The 13,225-nt window shown below is 33.9% G+C and overlaps 1 protein-coding gene across 1 annotated transcript; it reads right to left on the bottom strand.

Annotated features, from left to right (window-relative positions):
- Positions 1–3,543: 3,543 nt before the first annotated feature.
- Positions 3,544–12,801, bottom strand: LOC136219752 (vacuole membrane protein KMS1). Its single transcript, XM_066007258.1, has 9 exons — positions 12,643–12,801; positions 12,388–12,533; positions 9,717–9,928; positions 9,365–9,443; positions 8,574–8,873; positions 5,221–5,378; positions 4,644–4,760; positions 4,291–4,470; positions 3,544–4,158 (listed from the first exon to the last, which is right to left on the bottom strand). The coding sequence occupies exons 2-9, from the start codon at positions 12,443–12,445 to the stop codon at positions 3,949–3,951; spliced, it is 1,314 nt and encodes a 437-aa protein (XP_065863330.1). The 5' UTR covers positions 12,446–12,533; positions 12,643–12,801; the 3' UTR covers positions 3,544–3,948.
- Between the last annotated feature and the right edge of the window lie 424 nt (positions 12,802–13,225).

Raw genomic sequence — 13,225 nt, 5'->3', positions numbered from 1 at the left:
ACGCCCTCATATCTCTATCGTCACGTAAACGACCCCCCTTCTTTTCTGATAGCCATAGAATCTCATTGAAATCACCAAATCTTAGGAAAGGTAACTGGTCAATTCCCTTTAGGTGGCATAAGAGCTCCCACGTGAGCTTTTTATTCACTCGCTCCGGCCACCCGTAAATCCCCGCTCCTCTCCAAACAGGAATATTATTCTCCTTGACCATAAAATACACACAATGTAAAGAATAATGAATGATATGTACCTCGACCTCTTTTCTCCAACCAAAAATTAGCCCCCCCTGCACCGTGAGCGTCCACAATGACCAAATTGTAGTTTGAGAAAGCTCTGTGCAGGCTTGAGCAATCGTTCTTCCTTAGACGGGTTTCCATCAGAAAGAACATGTCTGGATAATTTTCCCTCATAATCTTCTTGAGGGTTCGGAACGTCCAAGCGTTACCCAGCCCCTGGACGTTCCAGTTTAGTATTTTCATTGCGTGGGATGGGGCCTTTCAATGGCCTCCACCCCCTGGTCTGTCATTACTGCTAATTTTTTCCTTCCCCCACTTTCTGGTCCATTCATTATATCCTCTATCTCATCTGATTCGCGCTGTCGTTTTGATCCCACCCCCTTTGTCGTAGCCTGGCTCTGAAATTTAGACGTGTTATCTGAGCGTTGTAGTTGGTCTTAAAGTTCTGATATCATGGTGTTAATCAACCATTTGAACTAAAAAATTATAATTTTATTATTATTTTAACATAAAAGAAGTGATTCTGGAATTTTTTTTATCATATATGAGATAATTTGAGAGAAAACTTCCGAATTTTCTTTTATCCTTCTCATTAGTTTAGCATTATTAGAAGGGTAAATTTCAAATAAAACCCTTGTGGTTTCACTAATTTTCAGATAAAGAATTGTAGTTTACTTTTTGTCAAAGCGAGGATTGAGGTTTTCAACTTTAGCAAAATAAGGACTTTTTCGATTGATACTATTAAAATCACCATTGACGACTTCGAAAATGACATATTTTAAGAACTACTAATATTCTAAGCAACTTTAATTCTTCAACTTTTTTATTTTGAGATCATTTAGATGAAGTTTGGTAGAGAGAGGAAGTTAATGTTTAGAGAGAGAAAGTTCCAAAAAAGATGATTTTCGAAAATCGAAAATGTAGTTCCATAGAAAATATGACATTGAACAACTTTAATTCTTGAAAATTTTCATTTTAAGGTTGTTAAAGATAGTTTTAATAGCATTAATTCAAGTGTGAAACCTCAATCCTCGTTTTGACAAAAAGTAAACCACAGTCCTTTATCTGAAAATTATTGAAACCACATGGGTTTTATTTGAAATTTACCCTTATTAGAATCAATAACGTTTGGATAGTATTAGATGTACGGGTATTTTAAAGTCAATATCCTTGTTTATATTTTGTATAATTAATTTTATCTGTAACCTTGGATATTCTTTGAGAATCAATACGTAAGCGTTTGGCATTATGAAAATCGACAAGCAACCCTTGTCAATTTATCACTAATTTTTGCGTTTTTATGCTACATCTCATTGTGTTTTTATGAAAATCGACAAGCAAGCAATATGTTTATCGTTGAAGCAAATCCAACAGCAATTATAAACAACGGATGCTTTGATACTAATTATATAGTAGGATAAATATAGTAATACTTATAAATATTTTAGTCGTTTTTAAAAAACGACATAAGTGAACTTGTCATAATTTAAACTAAATTACTGTCGCAAAATCAAAATCATCCAACACTTCAAATTTTGTGAAACTCAAAATTCAGATTCATAATTTGTGGTAAAAAACTGTTCTATTTTTGCTGCCTTAAAACACTTTTTTTTTTCTTCTTTTTTTCTCTCTCTTAACTTTAAAAAAAAAAAAACTCTAGGGTTTATTTTAATTATATCTCCTAGCAATAAAGTAGTGAACATCTCAAAATCTCCACACTAATTAATTGAATTTATCAATTAATGAAGTTGATTGATACACCACATCTGATTTGATGACAGATCCTACTTTCACACAACCAACCCATTCGGCGTTATGTAAATGTGTATCTTTTTAACAAAAATTATATCTTAATTTAAATTTAGTACTATATAATAAAATTTATAAAATATTGTTTACATAAATATTCGTCTTACCCTTTTATCATTTTCAAATTACAGCCTACTTCCCCCTTTTCTTTTTTAAAGAAAGGGGTTGAATATGCCCACCTTTAGAATTATTTTATGCGAATATTTATTAACACAACGTATTAAATAATCTGTAATCTTTTCATTTTCTAATATTAAAAAAATGAAGGGTATTTGATCATAGAATAGAATATACAATACCTTCTCTCTCATATATAGTTTACGAATTCTTTCTATTAGGTGGAATCAATATTTAATTAATTCTATTCTTTATTCCCGAGTGAAATACATATTTTAAGCAGCACATACATACAAACAACATTTGAGGCACTTTTGTAATTATTATTTTATTTGGCATTAGAGTTCAGTTGAGACTCCACCAGAAGGTTGCTAACTTGAGAATCTTTAACTCAAATCGCAACTAATTATTAAGGATTTCATTTATCATTGTTTAACCAAATAAATTATAATTAAGAGAAAGATTAGGAATATTTAAGGCTTATCTTCACATCAACTCATATATTTAATAATCCAGGCCACATGGACACACATCGATGACTGGACTTCTTTCATGAGAATTCATATTATGAAATTCTAGATTCACTTCTTCAATAATATTTTATGTATCATAATAATATATATATATATATATATATATATATATATATATATATATATATGTATATATATATATATATATATAGTAGTTGTATAATATAGTAATATTTATGCTCAAGATAGATGTCCTGTAATTTTCCCGATTTACAGATGGATACTTATAATATTTTTTACAAGCCATTATCAAATCAAAACAAATGGATAGAATCTATTAAATTGATGAAATATTTTAGAGAAAAAATTGACCTTTGACTTTGTTCTTAAAAATTCGTGATTCTTTAATTTTCAGAATTCTAGAAATGCTGGAATTCCAGCAGAAAAATAAAATATAAGAAAAAAGGAGACCGAAGAAAGAAGAAGAATGTCAAAATTTTAACATTCCAAAATTACCTTATCTCAGATTTTGGTACAGCGCAGAACACAGAGTTGGATTTGTTAAAAACCACGGATACCTATCTAGAAATCGGCAAAACCAGTATCTATAATTAACCCTGTTCTTTTTTGTTAACATAGTAGATCATAGGATTTTTATGGGAAAAAAAATCCATAGAATTTTTATTTGAGTTTATCTAAAAATAAATAAATAAAGGAAACCAGAAAAAACAAAATTGTAAACAGGATTTGACGATGAATCTTTTTCATCTTTATGGAAAAGACAATAATTATGTCAGGTTACTGTTTAAACCCAGAAAAAACATAACTAAAAAAAGCAGCATCATAGACATAAATTGGAGTAATGTATGGTGTCAATCTGTGTTAACCAGAACCTAAAAAGGCACTACTGGAAAGTAGAATCCATAAAGGTAAATTAGCAAATAATGTGATTCCAATTACAAAGAATACTAAAACGCTCCCGTTTCCCAATTTCGATCAATGGGTAAAAACATTACCCAAAGCAATGAATTATCCCAATCCCAATGTGACAAGGGATATCATATCCGTCACCGTGTTCCTATGTTTTTTTTTCTTCTGTACATGCTTCTTCTAATAGGGAGTTCCTCGGTAATGAAATTCCGGGGATGACTCAATACATTGATTGCTTACCAAAGAGCCATCACACTACTTATAACTTCATATTCTAATGCTGTCATCATCAAGGAGGAGAACGGAAAAGGAAAAAAGAAAGATTAAAAAAAAGCAAGTTGAACATTTGCTTGTTTATCAAGATGCTTTTGGTCAGAAAAAGACTAATCTGAATGTGTTGAAGATGACACATTATTCGTTGTGCTTGTGGTTGTGGCTGTCGTCGCTGGTTGCTTACCGTCAAGCTGTTTGTCGAGCTGTTTCTTCATATATGACTGAGCTGTTGCATTCACAATCTTGAAGAAAAAGTTCAAGAGCATCAGCCAGACCACAGTGTTCCACAACGCAGCAAATGAGAAATCCCATTTTTTCACCTAGGAAGAACGGACAACAGAAATTATTGAACTTGTGAACTATGTGATGTGAAATCAAATTCGTTGGATTTAATGACATTACTAATATTTAAAGAAAATTGATCCAGAAAGTATGTAGTAGGAGATACGAACAATATCATTCGTGGGCAGAGCCGCTGCAGGTGTCATATACTTTTCTTTAAGAGCATGCAATTTGGCAACAATATTAGGTAGCACAGAAGCAAGACCAGGCACAAAGCTGAGTATCCATATCAATTCATTCTCTATCCACTCAAGGAGTTGATTGTTGCACACACAGATTATGAAAACTGTCTGAAAAGGACAATAAGAGACCCAGAGCACTTCAAAATAAAACCAACATCTTAAGTTTTCGTGTAGGCAACTTAAACGAAAAGTTATATTATTGGTTGCTCATAATTTTCCTTTAAAGGTTGTCACAATGATCAGATGCCCCAAAATATATATATTAAGAACATATTACAAACCTGTATATGAGTCTTGATTATCGCCTTCCCGATCAATGTTGCAAAGAAAAAGGTCCAAAATGAAATGCCAAATTGTCCACACATAATGCCAGCAAGGTCAAACAGGGGATTTGGCACCTAAAAAAGATTGCAGTTTATTAGTACAAATTAATAAGCAATCAAATATTCAATATAACATAAAAGAGATGCAAAAATCTGGTAACTTGTATGCAATTCTGCTTTCAATAGCTCAATGCCTTATGTAGAATGTGAAATTTCAATAATACTTGCATTCATCTATGGGCACATTAAACGTATCTCCATTTTTTTTCATGTTCAGCTTTTCATTTTGATAAGAAGGTATCAGTATAGTTCTAGGGACAAAGCTCTGCAATATGGAGGGGATGTTTCTGAGAACTACTAATCTGAAAGATTTTGAAGATCGTGAACTTTAAATTGCGACAAATTTCTGCCAAATAAGAGTCAAATGCTTTTGAAGAGAATGAGGAATGCAGAACAAGGAAATGTCAAAGAAAAGACGTATCACATAAATTTCATGAAGAGCTTGAACTATAATAATATAGGCGTCTGAACTAACCGAAGCAAGTAGTAATATTGTGACAAAGTTTAGATGTTGTGAATGTGAAAGTAGCCACCGCTTAATTCTATTTAGATGAGTAGCTATGGTTCCACTATCTTCAGATGGGGAAACATTCAATTCTTCCATTTCTTCCATTGTACTACCTGATAAGCTTGCTGCAGAAAGTGATCATGTTAATGCAAAATAAAGTCATATGCTAAATTCATTCTATGTTAATACACAATTCGTCTATTAATAGACAGTGAAATGTAGACAGGGCTTGTATAAATAATGCGCTCATCAAATAGAAAAGAACAATAGTTGGTATGTATGAGTGAATTCCCTAATTATTTAAAATAGGCAAAACTAACAAGTATATGAACTACCTTTCATTTCTATCAATTTGCAACAACCTTAACCATAAAGCAGCAGAAGTAGAAAAAACTCTCACCATTATAATAGTAACATGACAACATGCATTATTTTAAAAACGAGAATAGCATCTCAATCACAGCTCTAAGCACCTCTAGGATACGGGTATATATGGCATTGGATCATAAACCCTCAATGTTTGGAGAAAAAACTGTAGCATTCAAAACAGAAATCCATTTGTTGTTGGTTGTTGTTGTTTTTGTTGGGAATGCAAGTTGATGTGTGTGGAAGTGCCACTGCGGACATATAGGAACAACCCTTTCCCTATACCCGTGCACCATGTCCACTGAAGTTACATTCGTTCTAAAGTAACTTGCCGTATAAGAAGGATATAAGTAGCTAAGGACACAGGAAAAGCACATCTAATATCCAAAGAAAAAAGCTTTGAGAACAGCCTATGAAATGATTCTGTGGATTTTAATGAAAACCAAAAGACTTCAAATATAGTAGGGGTTTCAGAAATTCAGCTTCCAGTATAATGTTACCAAACTTTAATCATAGGAGACGGCCCAAGATCAACTAGAGAAGAGTCTTCATTTCTATGAAACGTGTTCCTTTGAAAAAAAATTTAGAAGTCAATCACAGCCACACTTTAAAATTGGATGACAAATACTTGCATAGGTAGTGTTCTAAAATTTCGTCTATGTTGCACAGAAATGAAAACGAAGTAGGGGAAACGTGTAAATATTAAAAATAAAGGGGCATATTTATAAATATTAAAAATATAATAAACATAAAAATATTCCCTTTGCCTGGATCCTGTTCTAAGGGCATCCCTCCATTAGTATAAACATATCTTAGTCAACAACCGATTGTGTAAGAAAATAGGTTGTTATTGGTCGGCCCTAAAGGTAAGAGTAGGTTGCTCCTCTGTTCCCTACTAATAGGGTAAGATAGTTTAATAAAACACAAATTAATTATTGATAAAACAATCAAAACAAAGAATTCATAAGTTCCATAATTTATTCAAATAATACTACAGGAATAAAATATATTAAACCCACCCATTATTTACTGCCAAGGTGCTTTTCTTCCAAGAATAAAAAAAATTTAAACCCACCAATAATTTTCTGGTTTACTGCCAATGTTAATATGCTTTACTACAAGACCACCCACCCATTATTTATAAGGGGTATGTGGCATCATGCATGTCCTTCAAATTAAGATTCTGAAATAGAATTCCGTGCATCACTAACAAGCTCATAAGTTTAGAATTATCAATTCATAAGTTCAGATTCATATGTTCACTAGTAACAACTAACAAGCAGTCAACAAAAGAACAAAAACGAAGAACTTTGATTAGAAATTCAGATTATCGATTCAATTCGTAAGTTCAGAATCAGATCATCGATGATAAACAAAAAAGAGGACATACCTGTCTTGCTATGTCTAAACGACAAAAAGAGATTGAAGTCTGAAGATCAAACAAAGGTTCAAACTCCCTCAAGCTACATCAAGATTCAATAATTTATAGGAGAAATCAGTGGGTAAGTTGTTTAAATAGAAGTAAGTTTGAGTCAAATAGGAAGTTTTTCAGCTTTTTCCTAATCCTGTACTGAATAGGAATCCCAATACTAGAAAAGTTTTCAGAAATCTAGTCAAAAAGGACACCGGAAACTATGAGTTTGGAAACGCGTTTCATATTTTTCATAATTACAGAAACGCACCAAAAAGTGTTTCATATCAGTTTCCAGGCGTTTCCGTTTCCCACATTTCCAAGAAATGGTGAAAAGCAGCTGCTCGAGCGTTTCCATGCATCATAGAATTTCGTATTCAGTCCTTTCATATGCTACTGCCTACTGTAGCATTTTTATTAATATGTTTATATAGTTTTGGCTTTTGATAAAATTGATCCTCATCCAATCAGTTAATAATACTAAGGATAGATAGATTAAAAGTCTCATGCATTTTTAAGTGTTTTTAAGGACTAAAAGTGCTAATCTTAAAGTGCTAATCTTAAAGTGCTAAGTAATTAGCGTTGGAGGAATGCGAGAGTTCTTGGGGATGGGATTAATGCTTCTACAAATAAATTGGATTTCATCTTCTCCCGGTGCAACGGTATTCTGTATGCTTTCCAGGTGACTCTTTCAATCATACTGTGCTTAGGAGGGAAATTCAGATGAAATGGCATCCTCCGGATACAGATTGGGTGGAAGTGAACTGTGATGGCTCCAGCAAGGGTAATCAAGGTTTAGCTAAGGCTGGAGGCATTATACGGGATGATAATGGGAGATGGCTTGGAGGTTTCTATTTGAACGTGGGCATCTGTTCCGCTGTCCTTGCGGAGATTTGGGGGCTTTCTTTAGGCTTCGGCTTGCTTGGGATAAGGGGTGAAGGAATCTCAGATTGTGGTGAATTATATTTTAGGGGAGATCAATGCTCAGCACCCCTATGCTTGGATTATCTCTCATTTTCACCAGTTTAAGTACAAGAATTGGAATCTCAAAGCGGTTCATTCTCTTAGAAAGGAATAGGGATGCTGATTGGATGGCAAAATCCATAGGGTTGTTCTCCTTGGGTTTTCACGAGTGTGTTGCGTCTCCTGCAAGCCTCCAGAGTATCCTCCATGAAGATAGGTGTGGAACTTGTTTTCCTCGGATGGTTACGCATTAGTTTCGGTCTATGTTGCACGGACACGGAAACGGACACGGACACAGAAACAGACACCGGAAACATTATTTCTAAAACATAACCTTCATAAAATAGCCTTTCAACAAAAATGAACACGGACACAAAATGCAAAAACGCTACTATGCAACATAAGTTTCGGTCTTCTTTGTTTCTGCGGGTTTGGCCTTCCAATGTAGCCCAAAAAAAATGTTAAGTAATGCAAATGTCTTAAAGATAAAATATATGGGGTGTGATTGTGATCGGCAATTTAATTAGGCATCCACAGATTTGAAAAAAAAATATATAAAGATAGAACTGAAAATGCATACCTGCCCTCGAGATAAAATAAGGAGGAAGCTCCCCAAGTGCAGTCCCAATTCCCCATAAAACAGCCTCTATCTGAACTTGTGGCAATACGCTGCTTAGTGGAACCCGCACACCATTAGATAATGGGAAAACTGGGTCCCCAAATTCACTGCAATCTTTGTCAAGCCATGAAGGACCTTGTTTCAGCTGTATTGTATCATATATAGCAGTTTTTAGATCAATTCGACCACACTGCACTGCTTTTATTGTGAATAGGGCTATATGAGGACCCAAATAAAGAACAAAAGTGTGCAAACCAGATCCTGGAAGATAATGAAGGAGCAACATCCAAGTCAATCTAAAGAAAATAGAAATCCAAAACTGCATTCTGCAATACAAGTTTGAATCAGAACATTATTAATTATAAATCTCGAGTGATGATCTTTATGTTTTGTATCAGAAGTACATATTTTCGTTCCACCTTACTAAGAATATTGTTCTCTATAATAACCAATATATTTTGCTTCCCCAGTTCTTCCTCCCAGTCCCAAGACACACCCAACTTAATTCAAATTTCAAGTTTGACCATTGAATGCAAGGTTACAAAATTCATGGTCAACAAAGTTCGGCATAAGCCCATATGGCATTGGCAAGTGAGCATTCGAAAGGAATTTGCTTCTCAAAAACCAACGTAGCTTTGGGCTATGGCATGAAACCAAAGCTTGCCTCTTTGAAACTCAAATGATATAATGCTTAGGGTCATTCTTCCAGCAAATAACTCTTTTTATATATTTAAAAGCTAAAATATTCTTACCAAGCCCAATTGAAGATGCAACACCAAGGGCAATCCACCACAGTCCAAACCGAAAATAATTAGAAAGTTCCTCAATATGCTGCAAAAGCATGCCACAAAGGGTAATTACAATCTTTTGCTATTAATAAGACTATACAAATATACAATGTAATGCAAGGAAAAAGAAAGGAGAAAACCACTGTTTATCTAGGTCCTATTCACATATGATTTTGAAGAGAGAAATTTTTGAACTTACAAAACTATAGTCCATGGTAATAACAAAATAGACAAAACCTCTAAAACACATATATAGGAATAGTCTACTCTTTAGCAAGAACATATAAGAAGCAGATACAATGGGCGAACTAAGTACCTTTTCATGAGGGCCGTCTATGGTAACCAGCAGCATTACACTTGCTACCACCATAACACTTGAAAGCATTAGCCAACCACCTTTTGCCAAAAGGTATTTTGCCAATTGCTTAAAATATTGAATCAGAGCAAAAACAAAAAACTTTAATGTTTTGAAAGGTTGTGTAGTCAGTGTCAAATTTTCTAGTTCCTGTTGTTGCCTCGCATGAATACCTGCAAAACATTATATTGTTTCAGCCAACAGAATTTGGTAAAATAAAATTGCATTCCATCAAGTATAGTTATTTTATGGTGTTCCTCCTTTGTCTATCTAAAATAACCTAGGAAGCACCAAAACTTCTAGGAGGTTAACCTACGAGTGTCGGACAGAGACACTTAGGGGACGCGGCTTCTGAGTAAACCCTAATTAAAGAAAGAAAAGAATATAGTAGCCACCCCTTTTTTTGTAGTTTAAATAGTTTGAAGCATAGTTATTAGACTCGTACAAGTCGATACGAGTCAGGTGGATTTCGAGTCGACTCTATGGTATGACTCGAAATCCACCTGAATCGGCCATGACTCGGCCGAATCGTCGGTGACTCGGCCGACGAGTCATGGCATTGGCTTAAAAAAAAAAATTAAATGGAAAACGTAAAGACAGGTGCTGGAAAGTCTAAATATTGAATGTTGTGCAGGAAATAATAAATGGTATTAATGATTGTTTTGTAAATTGTAATCCATTTAATGGAAAAAGACGTACAGGTCTATCTATGAATTCATTTGTTATTGTTACAAATGAAAAAAACGTACAGGTTTATGTTTTAACTGTTAAACATAAAAAAATCAAATAAAAGGAATAAGTGAAGACTCTTCAAATAATTAGGACTCTTCAATTGGATATTAATATTTCATTTTTAGACTCATATTTAAAGTTAAATATGGTTAATATTTTATTTTTTTATAATATTTTAAAATTGATCCGTATCTGACGATTCGATACGATTCACAAGTCTTGATTCACAAAATGAGATTTCGAGTCACGAGTCGTATCTCGATTTAACAACTATGGTTTGAAGTATTAAATGTTTCTTTTTGATGAATTAATGACTTATTATGGATGTTATTTATGGTTTATAATGACTTATGAATGTTTTATATATATAAATTTGGCGTGTCCCCGCCATACCCGTGTCAGTGCTTCGCAGCAAATAAGTATAGAATCATAGAGGTTGAACGCCAGCATCAAGAACACTAACCGTTTAAAAGCTAACTCTTCGCAACAAGCATTTTATAGAAATTACCATAAAGTGAGACCAAACTAATCCAATAGCTTATTCAGTGTTCATGGGCAAGAATAAAGGGGATGGGTGGAATCTGATACTACAAATGCTTTACATTTCACGTCTGTAGCTTGTCCGGATGCTAAATGTGCAACAGAAATCCCATGATCAAATAGCCTAACTTATCATGACTAAAGCTAAAAGTTCTTTAGATTTCTTCATATCCTTGTCAGCTACATAATAACTGTACAAGCTATAACATCTAAAGTTCTAAAAATATTGATAGATTAATGATACAATACACAACTTAAAGCTTTATACAAATTGGTACTTAAGAATGGCGAAATCATCTCCTCCCATTACTTTCAACTGATAAATAATTATTCAATTCAACAAATTTCTCTAAACCAGTGTAGTAGCTGTAGCAACATAAATAATAAGAATAATAACTGTCAATTAACCGCTGAATTATTTCATGAAAACTGGAAGCACCTAATTCCTCAAAATCTTAAACAAGAAACAGCCTCTTGTACACCAAAACAGCAGATTTATGTCACAGGTCCAGCCCCAATACAACTGGGCATAGGTTTGCACATATAGTCCCACAAGGTTGCAGCTTTTACATATTGAGATCAATTCATGTCACAAGTACAGTTTGAGTTCATATATTACTAGCCTTTACTCCAAAGTTAGGTTATTCGCTCCTTGGTTTAAATAATTATTCAATAGCCTATAAAACCCACAAGTTAGGTAACATAGTTACTTAAAATAAAATTCAAATTCAAATAGATAAATAAAAGTCGTTTAAAAACATGAGGTTTATGGGGTTTGAACCCATGATCTTTTACTAGAAAACAGGTAGCTTACCAACTCAACCATCTTCAAATATTAGAATTACACTGCATACACGTCAATATAAACTAAATTTAGGGGGGCTATCGGATGCTGAACATATACTACTCAAGGGCAGAGCCAGCGGCCTGGGGCCCTGGGCTGGCTCCAGTTCCGTGCCCTCTTTCCTTTGAAGGCTATCTTGTGAATGTTATGTTTTAGAATACGGCTGCCGGTGCAACACAGCCCACAAGCCATCTCAAGCTTAACAGCAATTCATCAAAACAGCTAAAAGGGGAGGGGTTTCACATTAAACCAACCTATGTCTAAGACGATAAAATTTTTAGGTTTTTTAATTAAACCACAGATCCGTTTGAACTAGTCAAATTACTACGGATTCGAGTTCTTAGATAGAGATTCTGTAAAAAAAAATTAATTCAAACTTTGAATTTCATTTCATCAAGACTTTCCCGTGACGACTCATCCCTTTTTTTTAATGACTTTGAGGCTACAAGCACAATATTAAATCCCATAGCTGATACATAAATATAGATAATTACTGGGGAAAAAATGTAAACTTGCCTGCGATTGATGTGTCCATATTTTGAGACGAAGAAGTTGCACTTTTGCCGGAACCCATTACCACCACGACATACTATGACGAAAAGAGCACTGCGCTCTTATGCTTTATACCAATTTTCGCACAAATAAACTAATTGAATATGTAACTGAGTATTTGATGTAAACACGAAGAGAAGAATCAGAACATAGAGATGGAGATGGAGATGGATTAAAAGATTGAAAAAAAAAAAAAAAAAAAAACTGTGAGGAAATTACTTGTTCTGGTAGAAACTGGAGATCCAAAAATCACTTAAAAGATGCGGAAATTCAGACACAAGTGAAAGAGGTGAGTTTGCGTTCAGATCTCGCAGTGGAGCTTTTCTCGCGCAACCTCTGTGAGAGATGAGAGCAATTGCATAATTATTCTCCCCTTCCATTTAAAAGAGGAATATACTAATGGGTACATAATTTATTTATTCATTAGTAATTAATTAGTAACCAAAAATTAATTTATTACTAATTAGCACCTAATAATATACTACTATTTTTTAATGCTTAGTTACTTAACATCCCCAACTTGTTGATAATAAAGAAAATAAGAAGGATAAGGTTAAAAAATACCTCAAACGTTGGTGGTTTAAAGGTGGGATTATAAATGGGGCGGGAAATATATGTTCGCAACGTGGAACCACCCTAATGGAAATGTAGAATCCTTATTTATATTTTCTATAGGATGGAAATGAGGAAAAATATATAATGATGGCGCAGAGATGGGAGCCTCTCCCCTACATCATAAAAATCCTCATCCATCTTCACTCATATGAAGTAGAAATTTAGCTGGTTAGATCTTCAAATCCCA

The sequence above is a fragment of the Euphorbia lathyris genome, chromosome 2, assembly GCF_963576675.1.
Source record: "Euphorbia lathyris chromosome 2, ddEupLath1.1, whole genome shotgun sequence".
NCBI lineage: Eukaryota > Viridiplantae > Streptophyta > Magnoliopsida > Malpighiales > Euphorbiaceae > Euphorbia > Euphorbia lathyris.
Note: the sequence above shows the minus strand (reverse complement) of the source record. Positions and strands in the feature narration are given on the sequence as shown.

Bases quoted from the DNA above. Each gene is read 5' to 3' on its own strand.
- LOC136219752 (XM_066007258.1), bottom strand. From the start codon at position 12,445: ATGGGTTCCGGCAAAAGTGCAACTTCTTCGTCTCAAAATATGGACACA. The intron at 4,761-5,220 runs GTTAGTTCAGAC...AATCTTTTTTAG, and splicing joins CAATATTACTACTTGCTTCG to GTGCCAAATCCCCTGTTTGA. The intron at 4,471-4,643 runs GTTTGTAATATG...TGTCCTTTTCAG, and splicing joins TAATCAAGACTCATATACAG to ACAGTTTTCATAATCTGTGT.